This window comes from Nanorana parkeri, unplaced genomic scaffold (genome assembly GCF_000935625.1).
Source record: "Nanorana parkeri isolate BGI_ZX_2015 unplaced genomic scaffold, ASM93562v1 scaffold32, whole genome shotgun sequence".
NCBI classification, from domain to species: Eukaryota; Metazoa; Chordata; class Amphibia; order Anura; family Dicroglossidae; genus Nanorana; species Nanorana parkeri.
The window spans coordinates 1,528,632-1,552,630 of NW_017306300.1; the positions used below are offsets into that span (position 1 = coordinate 1,528,632).

At 39.9% G+C, this 23,999-nt stretch overlaps 1 protein-coding gene across 1 annotated transcript in view; it reads right to left on the reverse strand.

The window, feature by feature from the left end:
• PCDH15 (protocadherin related 15) overlaps positions 1 to 23,999 on the reverse strand; it is a 553,205-nt gene that overhangs the window by 166,632 nt on the left and 362,574 nt on the right. The window contains exon 20 of the mRNA XM_018568452.1: positions 9,607 to 9,716. Coding sequence (XP_018423954.1) covers positions 9,607 to 9,716 — 110 coding nt within the window. The remainder of the gene's footprint in view (positions 1 to 9,606; positions 9,717 to 23,999) is intronic.

The following is a 23,999-nucleotide window of genomic DNA, read 5'->3' on the forward strand; positions in this document are numbered from 1 at the left end:
GTGGGCACCTTTGCCCACATATGGTGGCAATGCCCATTAGCACAGGAGTACTGGAGAGAAATCACATGCCTCATAACCTCCATTAGTGGCATCCCCACGCCCTTAGACCCATGGATCTGCCTCTTCCATCTTAACCCCCTCTCAAGGCGCGCATACAAATGGACCATAGTACCCTTTTTGCTCAATGCCGCCAAGGCCCTCATTCCAAAACATGTAGGTAAGAGCAGCTATTCCCATTTCATTTTTAACCCTTTCTCCCGGGACTATTCCTCCCCCCAGTCATGTAGCCCCTCCGCTTAGTCTCCTCGTGTCTGTCTTGACTGATGGATTCGTCAATTTTTTTCGTCCATCCGTTAAAACCCCAATAAACACACTGACTGCGCGACATGGATTTTAACGCCCACAGCAGCCCTTTTATTAAACCAACAACTATAACAATAACCAAAGTAATAAAACCAAATATACCAAAATAATACTTTAAACAAGGGTTGACCTTAGAAGGGGTCTTTGGGTGCCCGCCAGCCCAAAAAGGCCTCTCTCATCACTCCACCCATGTCCCCAGCCGCATCACAACCAGCTTGAGGACACTTACTCCTTCTGGGTTCCCAAGGGGCCAGGCCCAGCCCTTTACAAATCCGGACACCAACAAGGGGAAGCACCCATACCAGCTGAGGGCCCCCCATTTTTGTAATGAACTCCGATTTATATATATATATATATATATATATGCTGTCCTCTTTGGGGAGTTACTCGGATGATGTATGCTTACGGCCCATCACTTTTTTTGCAATTGTGTGCCTTTTATTTATTTCGATTTTTTTTTCTCTCTTTATTTATTGTTTTGCTGTGTATCACTCGCTTGCCGCGTAGGTGGAGGATGGTGGCCAGGCCCTTGATGGAGCTAGCCGTATACCTTCCTCCTACGTCTGTACGCGGTGTAGTAGAATTCTACCTGACTTTGAAACACAAGCTCTATTATACCCACATATGTTGTTTCATTTATGACTTATAAATGTTGTCCTGCCTTTTCATTCTCTCTGTTTATATCACACGATGCCGTGGGGGCACCGGCTCAATGTCAAATACTACAGTCAACACCCTATAATTTGTTGGGCCCTGACCCACTACCTCAGTTCACCCACTTACCCCCAATAGGCTAGGGTCCACTACTGCCTCTGAGTAAGCTCGGGGGCAGAAGAGACCCGAATAGCTGGTAATCCAGCCTTCTTTAGAATTTACCCCCCTACCCCCCCCTTTTCTATGTGGTTGGTAGATCCAACTGCATTTCTCTATCCCTATCCCTAAGCAGCACATCCTGTCTTCCCTCACCACCTCCCATCCGTGATACCACTTACTCTCTTTTGACTGTCTCTACCTCCCCAAATACCTTTGTCTGTTTGTTTGTTTTTTATCTCCCCCCATCCGTTTTCTTTTGCCCCCAGTCCCCGAACATGGCGGCACTAAAGGTTGTCTCTTTGAACATGAAAGGAATGAACATACCCGAAAAAAGGAGGGTGATTCTAAATGATCTTCACCGCCAGGGAGCCGAGGTAGCACTTTTACAGGAGACGCATCTCCAGACATACCGTATACCCCACATAGAGAACAGTAGGTACCCGTTAGCCTTTCACAACGGCTCCCCGGACAAACGGTCCAGGGGAGTCAGTATCCTCTTCTCGCGTACAGTGGCCTGGGTGTCAATGGACCAATACTTGGGAGAAGAGGGCAAAGTTCTATTCTTGAAGGGGACTATTGGTACTCAAGTAATGACATTTGCAAATATCTATGTACCCAATCTGCATCAGATCACATTTATAGAGCGTGCACTGGCCAGGCTAGCGGAGTTCCGGGAGGGCGTGCTAATTCTAGGTGGCGATTTTAATCTTATCTTAGATCCGAGTGTGGATTCCTCGAAGGCCTCTTCATATCTCTCATTTTCAACTCTTAGACGCCTTAAGAGATGCCTCTTTTCACACCAACTCCTGGACGTATGGCGCTTACATCACCCTTCCACTAGGGATTATACTTTTTTCTCTTCTTTACACCGCAGTTATACCCGTATAGATTTGTTCCTCGTCCACCATAGCCAACTATCTAGGATCTCCCATACGGATATAGGGAACATTACCGTTTCTGATCATGCCCCTATATCTCTTCTCATAGACTTGGGGACTTCCCCTCCAGGACCATGGCAGTGGAGAATGAACGAATCCCTGCTCCAGGATCCTGGGTTCGCTGATTCCCTGAAACGGGACCTTTCCCTGTTTTTCGGGGAAAATACAACTCCAGACTCCTCACCATACGTTATCTGGGAAGCGCACAAGGCCACTGTCCGGGGCCTTCTCATTGCCCAGGGCTCCAGGGTCAAAAGGCAGAGGACGACAGACATGACTGCTCTCCTCTCCACGATCCACATACTTGAAACACGCCATACACGTTATGCTGAGGGAACCATTGAAGCACAGTTACTCCAAGCGAGAGAACAGCTCCGCACCTTATGTAACGCTAGGGCTAAATCTGCGCTACTCAAATGTCGCCGTACTTTCTACGAGTACGGCAATCAGTGTGGCAAATACCTAGCGAGGGCCGTCCGTAAACAACATACACGAACATTCATTCCCTCGATCACTTTAACCTCGGGTGCCAAATCCTCACTTAACTCTGATATTGCAGATGCCTTTGTTGAGTACTATAAAACCCTCTATAACATACCACAAACTCCATCTATTCAGAGCCCCTCATCTCATCTATCTCATGTACAATGCTATATTCAGGAATCAGGCATTCCCTCTCTCACACCACTTGCTAGCTCGTTGATGGAATCTCCTATCTCCTTCATGGAATTAGAAACCGCCCTCAAGCTTTCTAAACCCGGCAAAGCCCCAGGCCCAGATGGCTATTCAATGACCTATTACAAACAGTATCTCTCCATCCTTGCTACGCCATTCTTGAATGCTCTCAATTCACTACGCACGGACTATACACCTCCACCGGATTCCCTCAGGGCCCACATTGCTGTTATACTCAAGGAAGGGAAAGACCCGTCCCTATGCCCTAGTTATAGACCAATATCACTGCTTAATGTGGACACTAAACTTTTCGCCAAAATTTTATATTTACGCCTGGTCCCACACTTGGGGAAGCTCATCAACCCAGACCAAACTGGTTTCGTTCCCTCCAGGGAGGCGAGGGACAACACTACTCGAGCACTGGGGGTGATCCACTCCGCCCGGTCGACCACCACCCCATGCATGATACTTTCCACCGATGCGGAGAAGGCGTTCGACCGGGTGGACTGGTGGTTCCTCCAATCCTCCTTTCCCCCAGGCATAGGGCCACGAGCGTACCCGACACTGAGAGATCTGGGTATCCATAAAGCTAAGCACCTCCTGAAGAACTCGGATTGGCCCTCTACCTACGCCCTTCGTACCCAACCGGAATATGGACCTCTAGATTTCTGGTCCGCTATACGTTTGTCTCACTTTTTATCAATGAACCCTCCGATGCACAACCATAATAGACCATTGACTCCATTTGAACAACTTTGCACCCAAACTGAAGTTCCCAGTCACGTTCTCTCTTTTTGTTATACGCAATTGATCCAACCGCCGGACCCACTCGCGCTATGGTTCCTCTCGAGATGGGAGGAGGAACTCCGGATCAATATATCTCCGGAATTCGTAACCAAATTGTTGTCCCTTTCTTACCGCTCATCAATTAGCAATAGATACCAAGAGTCGGGCTACAAAATCGTGACTAGATGGTACCGCACACCACAAATCCTCCATCCACTGTTTCCGGACTCACCGGACCAATGCTGGAGGTGCCAACAGCCCTCGGCAGGCATGCTCCATATGTTTTGGTCTTGCCCGGACCTCCTGCAGTTTTGGGACAAGGTGCACGCTCTCACTCAAAAATTTACTGACTCCCTGATCCCCCGAGACCCTGCCTTCTTTCTCCTACATCATAATAATATCCCTTTGCGTGCCTATTCTTGCTCACTTACCAGACACATAGTAAATGCAGCCCGGGCTTGTATACCGGCTGTCTGGAAAAAACCTGAACCATCGCACATTCGACAGGTTTTAGACCGCATTCATGATATTTATCTCATGGAGGACCTCACAAACTCAACATCTCCAAATTACACTTCATTTTTCAATACCTGGCTCCCATGGACGGAGTTCGTGAGGTCACCTGAATACCTTACCTTCGGAGTGTAATCGGAAAACATGACGGGGACTGGGGACTTAAATATACTTAGCCCTGACTCGCTCCATTCCTTCCCTCTTATCTATCTCGCCTTTGTTTCCCACCCCCCATCCACTTAGACTTTATGCCTCCTTACTAGCCGTTAACAAATGACTCAATTCTTTCCTCACTCCCCATCCCTTTTACCTGCCCAATATTTTGAGATATAAGTTGGTTCCCCGTACTCATGTGTCTCTTGATTTATAACCCCTTCTTATACTACACGTGGGGCGCCACGATTAATAGACGTTCCAAACTACAGCATGGGTAGCCCACGAATTGAGTCTCTCCTCTTAATTTTATCATATGAGTTAGAATGCTGCTGTTCCCTTCTTTATTTTATTCTCTCTTCTTTTTTTTTTTTTTATTTCCTTTTTCTTTTGGTGCCTGCATGGTTAATAATGCGTTCTGATAGTACTGAATTGACTTTGTTTCTTCCAATATATAAACAGTAAAAAGGTAAGAAAAGAGCAGGTAGGCCCAATAAAAGATGAGAATGGGAGATTAATCACAAACAACCGGGAGAGGGCTGAGGTGTTAAATATTTTTTTCTCCTCAGTATACACTCAGGAAAAAGACGGGTTTAATGGAGATAAGAATGGGAGTAGCTCAGTGCGTAAAATACCACAGTGGTTGACAGAAGCCGGGGTTCAGCAAACACTTAATAAACTTAATGCAAATAAATCAATAGGACCAGATAACCTGCACACCAGGGTACTTAACCTTTCTGGCAGTAATCCCAAGTGTGCCTCGGGGTTAATGTTCAGTACCAAAAGCCGTCGGGAGCCACACTCGGGATTACACTGTAGCGCCACTTACCTTGTCCCTACGAGCCCCGCTGTGTCCTCCGGCCGATGCCGGCATCCGTCTTCCGGGTTCCTTTCCTGCGAGCGCCGGCGTCACAGGGGGGCAGAACCGGTGGGAAATTCAAAAGTAAAAAATAGAAAAAAATTAAAATAAAGAAAAAAATAAAATAAAAAAGCCCCCTTCAACAGAATCATCTGATGAATCAGATGATTCTGATGAAGGGGGCTTGCGGTGACTGCGGTCGGTGGACGGTGATGTGACAGGAGGCTACTGTGTTACATAGTCGGGGGGATACCATGTTGGGTTAACAGACAGTGTGGCCTCTCATTTGTTGTTAAAGCCTGATGAAAACGTTTGTTTGTGAGTACCTTTATCCCTTGTTTTATTTATTGTAATAAACGATTTTACACACGGAGGTGGCGCTCTGTTCCCTTTTGTTTTCTTTTTCAGATTGGTCTAAGGTCGGCAGTGGCGTGCCACAGGGTCCTGTGCTAGGCCCCATATTGTTTTGCCAGTTTATTAATGATATTGGGGAAGGTTTTAATAGCCATGTATCTGTGTTTGCAGATGTCACTAAAATTGGGAGGGTAATAGACACGGGTGTAGACAGTATAACATTAAAGGAGGACCTGAATAAAATAGGGGAGTGGGCAACTATATGGCACATGAGGTTTAATGTTAAAAAAAGTATGCAGTCCAGTTTTGGTCACTAATCCACACAAAGAATGTCCTGGAGAGTCCAGAGAAGGGCAACTAAACTAATTAATGGGGCTGGAGGACCTTAGCTTTTAGACAAGGTTGCTAAATTTAGAAGTGTTCATGCTGAAAGTGAGGCGGTTAAGAGGGGACATGAGTTTAATGTACAAAATGTTTAGTGGTGATCGCAACATCCACAATAAACATTTTACTGTAAACTCCCTAACAAAGACTAGAGGCCACCACCTAAAATTGGTGGAGAAAAAATTTAGCCACAAAGGGAGTAGGGGATTATTTTCAGTCAGAGCAGTTAAATTTTAGAACTCTCTGCCAGGAGCAGTGGTATCAGCAGAGAGTATTGAATTATTAAAAAATCAATTAGATACCGTCCTAAGAGACCGTAACATACAGGGGTACAGGTACTCTTAAACCTAAGACAACACAGGGACACATAAACACACATGCACGTACTACACACACAGACAAACAAAGGTTGAACTCGATGGACCTGTGTCTTTATTCAACCTCAAATACTATGTAGCTATGTAAATAGGAAAGACTAATGAGATGATGTAACTTACATTTGGGTATCCTTTTTGCACATTACAAGTGAGAGCTAGTGACTTATCTTTCCTTGGACTGTTGCACGGTGCAATCCATGTCATCACTTCGAGCACCAATGAACATTTTGTTTGGTTCAAGTGTTGTATGGTGTGCAGGTGATTCTCTAACGCTATTTACATTTGGGTAGGTTGCATTAAACCATCAAAATGGTTTGCAACCTGTCATCAAGCATGCAGAGAATATCTCTGTCTCCAAGCAGACCTGTTTGTTTTTGGTGAATCGTTTCACATAATGCATAGAGAGAACCAGACCTTAGTCTCTCAGGGTGCGCTGTCAGGAGCACTTGGTGGGATTAGAGATGTGCTAAAAAAAGGCCCCAAAATGCTTGCATTACAGAGGTGCCCAGTATTGGAAAATTTTGCATAGGGAGCAGGCAATTGGTGAGCTCTTAAGGTCTATTTACTAAAGGGTGAAGAGTTTGGAGAAGGCAGGAGAAGTGAACAATCTAGGCCAAAATAGCTGATTTGGAAAAATTCTCCAATTCAGCTCACTTGGTGTGCCAAGGTGGCGAACCTTGGCACTCCAGCTGTGCCAAAACTACAAATCCCAACATGCATCTGCCTCTGGGAGTTATGTCTATGGCTGTCAGAGCCTTGCAATACCTCATGGGACTTGTAGTTCCAAAACAGCTGGAGTGCCAAGGTTCACCACCACTGTCCTAGATTGTTTACTTCTCCTGCCTTCTCCACACTCTTCACCCTTTAGTAAATAACCCTGCTAGTGTCCAAGATTTTATTGTTGTACTTGCAATAAAACACCATATAATGTCTTGTGTGGCTACTTGTTACTTCTTCAGATCATGTGCATCACATACACTTCAGTTGGGCTATAGATTAAGCTATCAGCAGTGAGAAGTATGCTCATGCACACTTGTTGCTGCAGACAGCATTACCCAAAGCCCCGAGTGAAGTGCATGTGACGCATCTGTTCTGAAGAACTGGCAAGTAACCACAAAATGCATTGAATGGTTTTGTAATGTAACTATAACAAATAAATACACTCTATTGTAGAAAAGCTCTCTGGTTCTCTGCTCCACACATAAAATCCACCAATACTGGGTATTTCTGCAACACATGCAATTCGGGATTTGCACATCTCAGTTTCAGAACACATGAATTTAGTAAAATATGCTTAGCCACGGAAAGGATTGCTACAATGTCAATAATTAACATTTAACTGAAGAATTAATTTAAGAGTGGAACATTTTGTATTTGGTCTACATTTCCAATAATGCTCTACATTTTTTTAATTGGCTGATTATTTCATGAATATATTTTGGTTACAGATGGAAATGAGAGGTGATAGACTTGACTGTCAAGCAGTGTGTACTTGTATTATCTAACAAGCTGTAAATAAAGTACTGCATAAGTCAGTGTCAGTTTGAGCTAGGTACTCAATGTGTTAAATTGATAGTGAAGATTACAAGGTTAATTGTCAGGTAGCAGAAATGTGCACTGGAAAAATCTTTTTGAGCCTTTTTCAATGCAGCACAATCAAAATAATACGCTTCTGCTGAATGAACCTTGGTTCAGTGAGATCTCTATTCAATTAAATGTCACAACACTTCCAGAAAGAAGATGGTAACATTAATCATTCCTGGCATGTATGTGCAAACTGGTTCTCTTTATTTTATATGTGAATGACTTTTCCCACTTGTAAATTTTCATTTTATCTCTCATTCTCTGTATTTTCTTTCTTCAACCTAGAGTCTCTTCCCCTGGGATTGCTTCCACTAAACAATGACGACTCTTACAGTGTGCATGTAGCATATATCACAGACAAATTGCACACTGAAAAATACCTAATTCCAATGCTGAAGTTTATTCAAAGTGCTAGAAATTTTTTTTAATTTGTAAACTAAATTAAGGATATTCTATGGCTATGGGAATGTCAAGAAAAGCAGAGACATGAATAGCAATGGAGGGTGCAGCTTTAGAAAAGCAAATATTTTGTTGGTTAGACACGAGAGCTATTAAAATAGACCCTGTACGAACAGCATTTGGTATAATGTACCTGAAACTGTTTTTATACAAATTCACAAATGGCAGACGTGTTAAAAATCATATAGCAGATTTTTTTTTTCTGGTGAAGGTAATAACTATAAAGCAGGTGTGTCACACACATACAGATACTTGACATAACTTAACAAAGGATGATTAGTGCTGAAAGAAGATGAATAATTAAAATATGTAGTAAATGTTAAAATGTATGTCCTTAATTTAAGAATTGGGTGTGACTTTTTTTTGCTATATTTATTGTTAATGCCATAAATAACCGATTTCCTTTAAAAGCATAGACAATATTTCCAAACATATTTTAGTTGCTGTGAGCAGTGTATTACAATTTTCTCTAATCAAATGAGCTAGAAATCCAGTTACTGTTTTCAATGTAAGCCAGGAGCAATAAAAAAAAGTAAACAATTTTGTACCCACATTCAAAGGTGCAGCAGGACATTAAAATTATTAGAGATTTAGCCAGGCCCATACTCACTATTGTCAATTCTTTTTGAACAAATACATTAAATGTATGGAACAAACCATGTCCCTGAATTGAAAAAGCAAAAATGTCCTGCAAATGAAGCGTGTTAATACTTACCTTTTTTCTGCTTTTGCCTTTGATCGGCACTCTCCTATAGATCTACAGCCACTGGCAAAAATTTAGCATCAGGAGGCATCCAGGGGTGTTGGATACCCACATCCCCAGCTGTGTGCTGTGGTTCCATTAATGTCACTAATGCAGTCAGTGGCAGGGATGGAGGCTCCCAACACACCTGGCAGTGTTGGAAGCTGAGGATTCCACCAGCAGCCTTAGTCCTGCTAGATGGCAAAGATCTGAGGCATGGGGAAGTGATAGGTAAGTGTTTAAGCTCTTCGTTTGCAGGATTTTTTTTTTTGTTATTAATTCAGGAACAATGTTACTTTAATAAGAGCATCAAAAGCTTGATGTTACAAAAATCAGCTACTTAGGCATCCATACAGTCCTTAGTTTTAATAAAATAGCTCTGACCAATCATCACATTCTGCTGTACTGCGGTTGGTGGGTTCATTGTGTCTGGGCTGTTTCCATTTAAGAGCTTTTACTATAAACTTGTGTAGGTATCCTATTCTAGTTGCCAACAGCAGGGTCTAGTTTCAGTGGAAAAATTGTCTGATTTTTACAGTTTTATTTTTATGCAAGTCAATGACTCTAAATACCTTACAGCTCATTAACTTAAAATAGACAGTTTACCTTGATCATTCCCTGAGATGATTGCATACACAATAGTCTGGTTTAACGCTGCAGCCATTACCACAGTAACAGTGGTCCCAATTGGAGCAGCTTCACTCACTGGAGGTGGTCTGAAAAAGATTATATTATAGGTTTTAAATGCATGATACATAATACATTCATCCATTGCAAAATATTGATCCACCATAAATTTGTATACATTAGATAGTGGAATGATGGCAATTTAAGGAAAATCAATTCAAGGGGATTTTTAAAGAGACATTAACTAGCATTAAGTTTTTTTTTTTTTTTTTAAGACTGTTATCTGTGATTGATCTTTACTACCCAAGATTACATTTCTCACACATATGCCATTTACATTAAATTGGTCTCTATACATATTTTATAACTATTTACCCTACAATGACTTTTAGAGACAACTTGTTCCCCATATTGACAATCAGAAACTGTATTTTAACACAAATTTAGCAGGTGCTATACATATATAATTCAAGAAGGCAATACACAAGACATTCACTGCTGAGTAGGCTGTGTAAAGAGCAGACATGTACAAACAGCAGCGACCCTCAGCAACCATATTTTCATTTTACTGAAGCTGGATTAGTAAAAGAAATCTTCTGATTGACTGCTGTGACATACAATCCTTTAAACACTGCTCTCTGATTTATTGAATAAAGTATAGGTATCTGTGCTCTGTGAGAATATACAGTGGATGTGCTACAAATGTATCATGTGGTGGACCAGGTGATCAGAGATCAGGGTAATAGCTACATCCTCTAGGTCTCCAGAATCCCTCCACACCTTTTACTGAAACAAATGTCTCATGCAGTGCAACAGACTTCAGGAAAACATGATTCAGTGGCTAAACATATCACAATGAAGCTTCCATTACTGTAATGAGGAGGAAACGAACACATTCATGTGGATCTTCTAACTAAATATACCATGATGATTCTTCAGTCTGTGTAACAAGGGAAATGGAGACTGACTCTTAAATCAGAATCAGCATTGAGTGACCCCTAGCAATGAGCCTGCCAGGAGTGGCTACTTACACTATTTCTACAGCTACAAATCTGATGCTAGCACCACACTAGATATATACTGAAAAGTTATACATAGCAGCTATATACTCTGACTTTTTTCTGCCCTGCAAATGATAGCTTGAATCTGCCAATCTGCCTTGTCACCTATATCTTTCATCAGTTTTTGTTGAAAAGGATTGTTGTACTTGCAAGTTGATTTCATGTGTTTAGGTTTAATACATTTATAGAATGTCCTCATAGTTCTCAAAATGTATTTGATTCACAAAGCTTCACATCATTATTAAAGCCCGTACCATGTGAAATAAAGTAACTTGCGAATGGTATTGGTACTTTTTCTGTACTTAGGGGGTTTGACACATAGGCGCCAACATCTTCCATAACAAACTGACTAGTGACATCAGTAACACAACAGTGATTTTAAAACCTACAAACATATACAAATATTTCCATTAGACATGTAAATTTCGTTAAAAGTAAAATTAAAGTCTGCTAGTAGAATTATCGGGATAAAGACTGTATTCTGAGCAAAGCCAGGGAAATAGGTGAACTAACACTGTCAGGATCTAAAGGCATGCTTTTCCCTGACTTTTCACAAGAAATTCAGAAGAATCACGCAATGTTCCAAGAAGTTAAAAAACATTTACAACTAAATGGTGCAATCTTTTTGATTGTAGATGCATGCACTTCGATACCATCTACTGCAAGAGTTTCCTACAGATCCCTTGATGAAAATATGGGTTTTTTGAATAATTTTTTTAAAGCATCAAACAACCAGCTCCTGGACTGAATCTGATGGGCTGGCCAGTCCTGAACAAATTATTAATTTAAAATAATTTGGCGTTCTTTTTAAATCTCTCACCAGACTCATAGGCATTCACAACCTTCTTTCTGAAGGCCTAAATAATATTTTATTATGATGACACTACACACATCATAAGCAAAAAGAACAACAGGCCCTAGATATCTGAGGTTTACACAAGAAAAGTTCCACTTCTTGCAAACACTCTAAAGAAAGTTCTAATCATTGGCACATAATCTGGAGCATCTAAATATTTGGATTTGAAGTGGTGGTAAATGCGTGGGTGTACTTGCTTTTTACACATGACAAATGTGCATTTTAGATAATGAAGGTTAGAAAAAATGAATATACCATGTCAGTTTTATGTTTCATTTGTTAACATAAATCACCTTTATTTGTAGGCTTTGTTTGAATGCAGATCTACTGTTTGTCTCTTCAAATATGTTGAAAACGTTAACAGTTTCCAAGGGGTGTACTTACCTTTTTACATGACTACATACGGTGTGTTTATATGTTCAGTATGTGTGTATGTGTTCTACAAGAAAATAAAACACATGATAAACCCCAATGCCGGGGAAGGGCTGCAGCAGCAGCAGCTTAACAACAACAGTTGTTGCTGCTGACTCAAAAAGATAATCCTAGAAGGAACTCATTCTGAACTGTGAATACATAGCAGTGTATAGCAGTAACTCCGTATACACAGACTGCCAGATCTCCCTAAACTAGTCCAAAACACACTGACAAATGGCTCCTGGAACCCACCCTTTTATAGTGAGAGGGCTTGCTTATCCAAGCACCCTTTTACTGGCCCTTCTTAGTCAGCACATCTAAGTTAAAAAGCCAAGAAGTATATTACGGTTAGTTGGCTACTATGGTGGCAAATTTCTGCATTAGTTCCGTGGGTTCACAAATTGCAGATGGGCAGGCTTCCCCTTAAACCCATGGTAGTCCAATACCTCATCCCTAATTTAATGTTTAAATACACTTTGACCACTTTTGACCGACAGTATATAAACATTCTGAATTACTTCACTTAATGTGAACTAAATGTGGCCTAGACAGTGACCATCAGTGCCAGGATAGGTCATCCAGTGCCCTGCTCAGGATGGGGCTAGGTGTCACTGTGGAGGATTAAGCTTCTGGAGGGGGTCAGGGGACTCTGCAGTAGACTTGAGGGATAAAGGTGCTGGAAGGGGCTGGAGCAACTGTGGGGGACAGGCGCTCTGAAGGAGGCTTGGGCTCCCTACAGGGGGTTGCAGGCTTTATGGGAGAAGGCTGAGGCACTGTGGGAGGTCCAGGTGTGGCACTGCAGGGGCTGGGGACACTGTTGGAGACTGGGTGGCACTGTGGGAGGTTGGGGGGCATTTTGGGGGCTGCACTGTGGGAGGTTCAAGGGCATTCTTGTCGGTTAAGAACACTATGAGGGGCTTAAGTCTCTGCAGCAGGCTGGGGACACTGAGGAAAGTTGGGGGTACTGAATGGGTGGGGGAACTCTTGGAGGCTGGGCAGCACTGTGAGAGGTTGAGGTGCACTTTGGGGGCTGAATTCAGCAGATACTCCACCCCTCCTTCCCCCACTGCACTAGAGCTGATAGCAATAAAGGAACCACTGAGAAGGAAAACTTCCTTCTCTCCCTAACCATGTAATGGATCACATTGGTCTTTGTTCCCCAAATGGACACCCATACTTATGCCTGCTCTGCTGCTGATCTTCATTGAGGGAGGTATTGATCTGACACACAAAATCCTTAAAATGCTTACAGGAGCCATATTTAAACTTTTTTTATAGCTACCAGAAATCCCCCCCAAGTATGATTTACTATAGTACTAGTGAGAATAAATTGCATCCATACTTCTAATGTAAAACTTTACATCATTCCACATTTGTTTTAGAAATCACCAAAGTTAATTGTTCATTCATCTGTATGCATCTGTCGTTGAAAAGAAAAGCTCTCAACAGTAATACCCTATGAAAAATATTACAAAAATGTTTCATGTTTTGCTTTGACCTGCAAGCTAAGTCCCAAGGGAAATACTGGCTTTCTACTTTGGAAAAATGAAGTACTGTACCATTTACAGTTGTAATTACATTTAATGAATAAACAAAAACAAAAACCATGCAAACACTGCAGACCAAGTACATGTAGTCTTTCATTGTATAATTAATTTTTTTCCTCTCATAACTTTCTTTTTGCATGCTCCTGTTGCATCCAGGAAAATTATGAAAACAACAGAAAGTACAGTATTGCACAAAAATATTTTATCACAGCGACACAGTAGTGCTCCCAAATGTAGCATAAAAATCATCCTGTTAACAGGTAATGTAATGTCGACTCTGGAAATATTTCTTATGACTTGGTAGTTTTCAGGATTTTGAAATATCTTTTATGTTCATCTACATTGGGGGATCGGTGCATAAACTATGTTCTCTATTTTTTTTTTTTTTTACAATTTTTGCCTAAAATTATTTTCTTTCTACAAATTCAGGCTGCAAAAGCAACATCAAAGAATTGTTGAAATAACCATCAAAGTGTAACTAAGGTTAAGAAATTCTAAATGCATAAAAACTGGTTTTCAATGAAAGATCACATCAGCATGCAGTGAATGTAGCTCAAGAGTGGGCTACATTCCTCTGCCTGGGTTTCAAAAGAGGGGGCAAGTATGATTAGACCTGCTTTGGGTCTAGGAGTCAAGTGAGCAGTATTCCTAGGGATACTGATGAATATATCGGTTATTGGTCACATCGGTAACAATATTATATTGAAGATTATTGATTGACCATTTAAAAAAAAAGAAAAGAAAAACAGGAAGAAACATTTTTTAATTAAGAAGAAAAATAACTGAACTGTATACCATAGTTATTGTTTTATTCCATCAATCTGCACAGAGCTGCATACAGATAAATAATTGGTGGAGGCATCCAAGAATTGGTTGCATGGGTTGTTTTGGAACTTTGTGCATATGGACTTTGATTTTATGATATACAATTTATTTCACCGTTGATATTGATTGTACAGTCACTTTACTACTTATCTCATCAGAGCACCTTGCATTATAGCTATGGATTAAGATTGTATTTTATATTGCTGGATTTATGTATGTTAATTGTTACAGTATTTTTTTTTATTGCACAGTCACTTTAGTATATAATACACGAATTACGAACACACACAGACCCTACACTTATTAGGAATTAGAGCGTGGCACGTTTTGTAGATGATTCAATCACTTCCATCTGGTATCCAGATTTAGTGTTTGCAGCTGTGGAGGAGTGGTGAGAGCGAAGCTATTTATTTAGTATATTTCAGGCCTACATGTTAATGAAGCTAAATCCAAGGCTTTAAATGTTTCCTGGGACCTGACACCCTTACCATTATTCAAGGTAACTACTCATTTTAATGGACCATCAGGGTTCCCTATTTGGAAGTGTTCTTAAAACCCACTAATGCATCCCTCTATGGGGATAACTATCAGTCTCTCTTTAGGGAGCTTTCTCGTCTATTGGATACTTGGCAGTATTTATCTCTTAGTTTGGTAGAATTCATGCAACAAAATGTCTTATTTACTAAACTATTCCCAAACTATTCCCAAATCAAATCTTATGCATAGAGAAATATAGGCTTCTGAAGTTTATTTGGGTATCTCTGAGACTAGGGGAGGCAATGTCAATTTTATACAAGCCCAAACTTTCAGGAGGTTTAAGCATGGCTAGTCTTTTGAAAAATTGCTCCTTTGGCCTTGGTTCATGCAAGGAAATTGCTATGTGGAATTACAAATTATTGTTTAGGTCTCCCCATGCCCATCTTTAACTTGATTTAGCTTCCACCACAGTAGCGGCCCCAGATTCATGACCCGACACTGCCATTCCTTGGAGAGGTGGTATGCTGTTAAGTTTTATGGTGAGATAATAATATGAATCTGCGCTTGTGGATGGGTAGACCCTCACTTAAGTAACAAAGCTGCTACACACCGGACAACTAGGTCCAAGAATTTAGGATTAATGTTATATATGCAGCGCTAAGAAACCTCTACTCCCCTCAAATAACAATTAATAAATTAATAATAAGTAATCAATAAATCAATGAATACTCAGAATACAGTAGTGAATCCAATACTGTGAAGGGTTGTGCAATAATGTGTCAAATAGCATATACATAATTTATAACACGATTAAATAAATATCTTACTTCACACAGTGAAATTAATATTGGTCAATAATCCATAGATAAATCATGTGCAAAAGCAATTTTAAAAGTTATATCACACCATAGTGATAAATAAATTGTCCGTAAGTGAAAGATATTCCGTAGGTGCAAAGATATTATTAGTCCAAAGGTGCTCTGTGAATGAATCCTTTGATCTCCTTGTGCCCCACAGACACCCCCTTAAGAGTACGCACTCACCGCATACATTTGGCTGTGAGCTAACAGCCAAAACCCACTCATGTGCCAGATGAATCTCAGCATCTCCCCTCGTACATTCAGCATCGATGTCCGTGTAATTATAGGGATTAAGCAAAACTCCTCATTGTGCATCAACCCATGATATGTTTATTTAAAAAAATGTAAAAACTCACATGTACAGTAGAAAACAACCGGCTGGTATGAAACAACAAAGAGACACTTCCGTGATGCTACACGGAACACAGAAGTGCTGTCTCTTTGTTGTTTCATACCGGTCAGCATCCTCACGTCTAGTAGCAAGATAGGACCGAGGATCAGGTGAGTATATTTTATATTTGAGCCCCTACACTAGAACAAGCAGTTAGCCCGTGCAATGTGAGCCCCACTAGAAGGGTTATTTATTTAACAAACTGCAGAAACTGTTTTTGACATTATAGCATCCAATAAGGATACAATTTGTCTAGAACCACGGTTCTCAATTGGTGGGTCGCAGCCCTGTGTTCAGTGGGTCACCATGTGCCCTTCACTGCACTAGGTGAGAGGCTCCTCACACTGAGCAGCCATTCGAAATATGCTGCCCGGCGCACGAGTGTCAGCTTGAGGTGGGTTGGGCTGGGGGTATAGCCACGAGGGAGCTCCATCCATAAATGTATTGCTTACAGTTCCCTCATGTGACATCACATTCTGGCTCCCACCACCTTTACAGGGCATGCAAGGGAGCTGTACAAGCAATGCACATATGGATAAAGCTCTGTCACAGCACAGCAGCCCACGCTGGACCCTAGGCTTAGGATCTACTCCATTTCTCATAAGGTAGGGAGACTGGGTGGATCTTAAAAAAAAAGAACAAAAAAATTAAAACATTTTTGGGAGTGCGTGTGATAGAGTGTCTGTGAGTGTGTAAAATTGTGTCTGTGGTTGTGTGTGTCTGTCAGTGTTTTTGAGGGCCCCTCCCCACTGCAATTGAACCTACCACACGTTCTGGTGTGTTACTATTCATTTTAATGGCACCCCAAATGCACCTACTGCCCACAGTTCAACTGTTGGCATCTGAGCGCACAATACTGCAATAAGGGCAAATGTGAGTTCTGAGGTTACACAGGCTGAGAACCACTGGTCTAGAAGTCTACAAGACCTTCCATTCTACTAAATTTATAGAGTGAGAGATAATAACTCAATTCAATATATTGATAATAATAGCTATTATTAAAACCAAATCTGGATTCACTACCACACAAAAAAAGTTTGTGACAAAACCGAGCATGGTAACCCTAAATGTAATTGTAGCAAAATGAAAAACGACCTTAGATTAAACCTGGCTTTATTTTGACAAAGAATCAGAAAATATAAATCCATGGCAAAAACCTCTTAAAATTTCACCTTCGTTACTGAGGCAGAAAGGGGAGGCAATGTCATGTCACTTTGACTGTGCACTCTGGCAAATGGTTAAGAGTGCTCTGAATTTAAAACTTCTTTCCTTTATGAACCAATCATTTAAATAAAAAAATATTTCTCTTTTACTCTCTGTGGCCTTGAAAATCCATTTGGGGATAACTATTTGCATGTCCTTGAAAATATCTGTACTGCTTTTGTAGTCACAGTCATGAGTATTTACTTTTTTTCTTGATCCCTGAAAAATGTTAATGTGTTTATCTTAATTTATTCTTTTGGCAGAATGTATGTTTGATCTGGGAGGTTCTACTGGAAGGAAATATGATTTTTTCAGCTGCTGTGTATGGTACATTGACCGATAAGAGTAAGGTATTATATGGATCACTTATGGTTGTTTCTAAATGCAAACTCCCACTTGATTTGTATGTTTTAAACAACCACTTGCAGCATGCAGCAGGCTGAGGTGCTCTAAATTAGCTTGTATCAATTCTAGCAAATGTAATGTCACTGGGATTAATAACCTTGAGATAACCATAGCTAATAGATACACATCATCCAATACTTTACATTTTGACAGGACAGGACAGGATTTTGGATGTTGTCCAGTTAGACTGGCTGATGTCTTTAGGGATATAAAATGTATTGGATACCCTACAATATTTAGTTCAATAGACTATTGTCTTCCTCTTTCAAAGCATTGAACATAAAGGCTCCATGGGCCACAGAGGTTTACATTCAACTGAACTCTACACGGACATAACTGTACTTGTGCATTTGCAGAGTTTTTCTTTATATATTCTTTCACTTATAACCAGTTTTATTTGACACTATGTGATATGATGCAACTCTCTTAAAGTAGAAAGTACTATGTTATTCAACACACAATCATCATGATTCGAACTGGGGCATAGTATCTAAGTTACGTATCTAAGCGACTATCTCTCTTTACAGTATTTTCCCTGCCAGCTATGTGACCCTTCATATAGTTCAGCAGGAGAATCAAGACATAGCAAATACAAAATAATTACTATGCTATTCTCTTTGTAAGTTTCAGAAAGCATATTGGTGGAGTGCTGAACTCATTGATAGGTAAGAAATTGGTTAAATAAAAAATGGTTAAATTACTGCAAAAAATTAGACCCAAACAGGTAAAAAGGTCACTGGTAAATTCTAAGCATACTAGTAGGTAGTATCAAGAAATGCAAAACAGTTGTAATAAAACATATGTAGAGCAAGTAGAGAATATTGCAAAAAAGGCATGATAATTAATCTGCCGCATTCTTATGTATATCAGTTTAAGATCTCTACCTTCCAGCTACTATCCCAATGTTTATATTGCCTGCAATACTGCACTGATATCTCGCTACATCTTATTGTTTCCTTAAGTATCCTTTTTTTCCTTATGTATTATTCATTTTCAACAGAACCCTTGTTTTTTTAACCTCTCGCTGTCCCCTATACCTAAATAAGCACACAAGGTACAGAATATATATCTAGATCTAGATATAAATATCTCTATATAGGTATACAGAGATATATATATCTAGATCTAGATATATATCTAGATATACACACAGTATATTTGCAATATTCAATATTGTTTACTTGCTCTTTAGGAGATAGAGGTATATGTTTTATTACAACTGTTTTGCATCTCTTTCTACTAGTGGGCTTTTTACCTGATTGGCTCTTGTTTGTTCAGTTTATAAGTGACTTGATTTGACTAATGAATATCATTATAAATCATGCATTTATGGTTACATTGCTCCTATTATTACAGTGCTTTTATTAGTATTTTTTTATTTTATTTTTATGTTATTTTACCTTGCATTTATCTATAAAATATGTATTTCACATGCACTGTAAGCACATGTAAGAGGAGAGCAATGGCGATAGCAGAGTATAGACTGTACTTTCACATGTTTTCCAGGAGAAATGTATACACTGCCTGGCCACAAAAAAAGTCTCACACTCTAATATTTTGTTGGACTGCCTTTGATTACAGCACACATTCACTGTGGCTTTGTTTCAATAAGCTTATGCAATGTTGCAACATTTATTTCTGTCTAGAGTTGCATTCATTTTTCACCAAGATCGTGTAGTGATGTTGGGAGAGTCAGACCACTGCATACATTCTTTTCCAACACAAAGATTATCATTGGGGTTAAGGTTTGGACTCCGTGGTAGCCAATCCATTCATGAAAATGATGTCTCATGCTCCCTGAACTACTCTTTCACAATTTGAGCCTGATGGATTCTGGCATTGCATCTTCTAATATGCACATGCCATCAGGTAAGAAAAAATCCACTGATGGAAAAACCTTGTAATTCAGTATATTCAGGTAGGCAGCTGACCTCATTTTTTGGGGACATAATGCTGCTGAACCAAGACTAATTATACAATGGAAGGCTCATACCTATTGCTTAGCTGAATCCAGGTGGTGATTTTTTTTTTTAAGGCCAGGCAGTTATTGAAGAATTTGCTGTCTGCAGTTGTAGAAAACTGCTCCTTTGGTAATAAGTTCACTAAACATCTCACTACTTCCTATTTGCAAATATGTTCAAGGAGGTATCCTTGAGAGGCCCACAGACGCCTTAAGTGTATTTAACTCCAGGAAAACATTAGGTTCAGATAATAATTGTGCATTAATCATTGTAAATCTCCAAAATATTCTACTTAGTTTTTTAAACAATGAAAATGATATAGCAAAATTAATGTTAAAATGGAATAATGTGTTAAATGGAATAATGTAATACACATGCTACTTGTCCGAAAGTAATAAAACAATTGTTTTCCTTTCTTTTAAGCTGACTTTGATATTTCAATCAAAGTTTTGTAAAAGTTTAAAAGCAATTTGTGGCACTATTACACTATTATTACTATCACAGTTTCACAGGAGTGCTGACATGGCTCTTTTTGGGATTCATGACCTAATTTTGCAAGCTCTATTTTTATGCCTGTAGCAACACTGTCACACAAAGGAGTATTCATTCTATTGCCTGACAGTAAAGGACATATGTAAATTGCATTTTAGAGAGTGCTTAAGAAACCTGGCTTGTTAGACTTTATGGAGTATCCTGCTGTCAACCTCAAGCAAAACTTCAACATAACAATGACCCTGTCAACATCAGATCCTTCTTATTAGACATATATTTTAATTTTGTATTCTTTTATATATAAGCTAAAATTACTATTGTGTCACTTGTGCAAGGTTCAGGTTGCAGTTTGCATCCAAATCACACTGTCACTTCAACAAAATATTTTTAATTCTGGGATAAATGTTCATTCAGGAGTCTGAAGAAATCTCTTTTTTGTTTTACTGTCCAAACAAACTTAACACATAGTTTACAATTATGACAGTTGTACATTTGGTTTCTTTGTATACACCAGAAATAGGGGTCACTAGAACCTCATTACTAGATTGATATACTTGATATACTGAGTGTTCACCATAACTAACCCTAGAGTCAAAAGGAGTATATTTCATTTAAAATAGACATGTTATACCATAAGCCCACCAAAACGCAATTTTGCAATGTATTTACCTAATTACCTTTATAATAGGAGTCAATGAAATACATTTTTCCATATTTTCTTTGTGTACTGCATGATGTGGAAATGTGTGGAGGATTAAAGCCTATTACAAGCTCATCAAGTTATATGGAGACAACATAAAAAAACACTTTGTGCTCAACAACCTTTCTGCTATACCTATCCTTCTACCGGGTCCAAAACACATTTCATGGAAAAAAAGAACATCCTAATCCGTAATACATTTTGAGTGTTTCTTTTACAGTAGATCCTGCAGCCTATTCATATGAGCAACATTAAAGGGTATCTATGGTCAATAATTAAACATAAATATGTATTTCTATATTGAATTTCCTACTCTTAAAAACCATATCACTTTAGAAGTTTAAAAACGTAATTACCGGAGATGCCCATAGACAAACTTCCTAAATGCACTGACGCAATTTCATTCAGCCCTGTGAATATGCACTTCTTTGTGTCACAACTCACTGAGCCTGCCTTCTAAACTACAAACTCAACTTCTGAATAATGTAAGATTATCATTGCTGGAAGCAATGCAATATGGCATATGTAGTTTTGAGAAATTGAGATTGCAGCATGGCAAGCAGCAGTGAAAGCAATGCAAAGCACATTGGGAATCCAGGAAGTTGTTTAAAGTGATGGGCAGACAGAAGGCAGCACTGACTACATAAAAGGGATTTTTTTAAAGTAAGCTTTGATTGCATTATCAAAAAGAACTATAGCATGTATTCCTATTACAATGCTGATGTTATAACAGGATATGATATGCTGTGTCTTTCAAATGCCTTCAGTTCATTTCACTGAAAAAGAAAACAAAAGGTGCACCACGTTAGTGCATTGCCACAACACTTCTTTGGAAATGAAAACAAATGTATATGCTAACATACTCCTCTGAAATAGCAGGGCTTACAAGAGGCCATACTGGAGAAGCAATGGCAGAAGCTAATGCATATAGTGGCCAGGAGGGGGGCTCCTATAGACTTCTGTTATTTTGTTGCTAGGCTCTGCTATTTCCACTGCTCTGTTTCAGATGCATTTCTTATGTAAAGCCTTTATTAGCACCTACACCATGTTACTGCCCTGTTTCTGACCACACCACACAAGAAGCCACCTGTTATTAATACTTCTGTTGGTTCTTCAGCACACTACTAAAGATTTTTTTTCTGCATTATCAGAGATAGTTTTGTCTTGCTTTGTCGTTTGTTGTTTTGTCTTTATAGATAATAGGCATCCTGATCTGCAGTCTTCATTTTGTCTCCTGAATATCTTTGTCCCGTGTTTCTTTGTATAGTCAGTGTAGTTTATCGCCACATATTCCACTTTACTACCCTGCTTCTTTACGTATTTTCATATCCTCTCTTTTGTTTTGTTTTTTTAACTTGAACATAAAGAGGGGGCTGCCCTTGCGCCGCTTGTCCAACACCCCTTGGAAGTGGGGACAGGAAGTGTGTGGACACAGAGTAGCATGAATGCCGATGAAGCAGACTGCACTGCATGAGTCCAGGAACCCTGGGGAACAGACTGGAACAGGAAACAGAAGCAGGTCAAAGATATAGTCCAAGGTCACAGCCAGCCGTGCAACGAAGTACAGAATCGAGAACCAAGAGAGATTTCGGGTCACAGGCCAATGTCAAGAGCAGCAGATCAGCGAGGTACCAGACAGGAGGCAGAGAGTAATCTAGTAAACAGACCGAGGTCTCAGTGGCAGGCAGCGTGCGAAAGGAGTGGTCAGCAAACAAGCCGAGTCAGGTGCAGGAATCAAGCAGACAGATCAGATCACAGGGAGACAGGAACAAGCTGAAGATTTTCCAGCAACCTGTGCACACTACAAGCTTATTTATATAGGCCAGCCCATTAGTACATGTCCTATGCAACTTCCTGTGCGCCACCCTGTTGGTCCGTGCATGTCTTCTTTCATGCGTTTGTGTTTCCACGCATGTTCCGTACTGCACACTTCCATGCGTGCCTGCACACTATTGCATGTTTGGCAGCATGTACTGGGCTTTTCTTAGACTGACTAACTATGTAACAACATTACAGATCTCCAGCCAGCTGTTGTTTGCAAACAAACCAGCTGGGGATCCTAGGTGGCGCCACTGACCAAGTATGGTCATGGGGACTGCCATGCATTTTTTTAAACAGCAGTACACATAAAAAATAGGATTCCACTTAAAATTAATACCAGACATTTAGCCTGGGCGGCCAGGAAAAGAAAGGCAGCAAGTGTGCGTCTTCCCCCTCCTGAATCATACCAGGCCACATGCCTTTCAACACTAAAAGGGCACCTTGCAAGGTTTGGGGGTCAAGTTCCCCTTCTTTCTTACAAGGCACCTTGTCCCTAAATTGAGGGTATAAGGGACTAATCCCCACATCCTTTCCCTCAGAAGGTTTGTGGTGGGTCTTACTGGAATATGAAATCCCCCCTACAGAATAAGGGAGAACCTTTGTAGTTAAGATCCAATTTTTTTTTATTGATGATCAAATAAAGCCCAATTTATGGGATTATATTCCTCTCTTATTCAGGTCTAGAGGGCCAAAAATTAATAGTTATACATTTTTCAATTTAGGGAAATCATTTGGGCATGGGGTAAAATATGCAGTTATGTGAAACTATAGAGCGTGGAATTGGCATTTGCAGAATAAAGATCTACAGTTAAAGTAATACTAAACTTTGGAGTTAAACTTTAAAAATGTAATAAAGTACCTTAACTATCTTATTATCTTATTTGTGCATCACTTTTGTGGTTTTTGTGTTGTGATGTAATTTTGCAGTTTGCTATGATAATGTGTCATGTTTTTTCAGTAGCGTCACTAGGGCGGTGCAGCTTGCACCAGAGTGACACCAAAATGACATGGAAAAAAGGAGCAACAACAACAACAAAAAGCCTGGCTATGTGCAAAAGGCAAATTTCCTAAACAAGCTCCATATTTTAGGAAGCCCATTTTGCAAATAACTTACTGTTTTCAGAAGAAAAAAAATAGAATCTCTCTGCTCTGAAATGAAATTGATAGCATTCTCCACAAAGCTATATGTTTCATTTTAGATGCTAGTTTTTAACACAATGAGGCAAAGCAACAGAACAAAAACAACTCCAAGTTAATGAAGTAAAGGCAAATGCATGTGACAAGTTGTGGGAGAGAAGAGGCTTCGAAAAAACAAAACAATATGAATATATATATAATCCAGCTATATATATCTATATA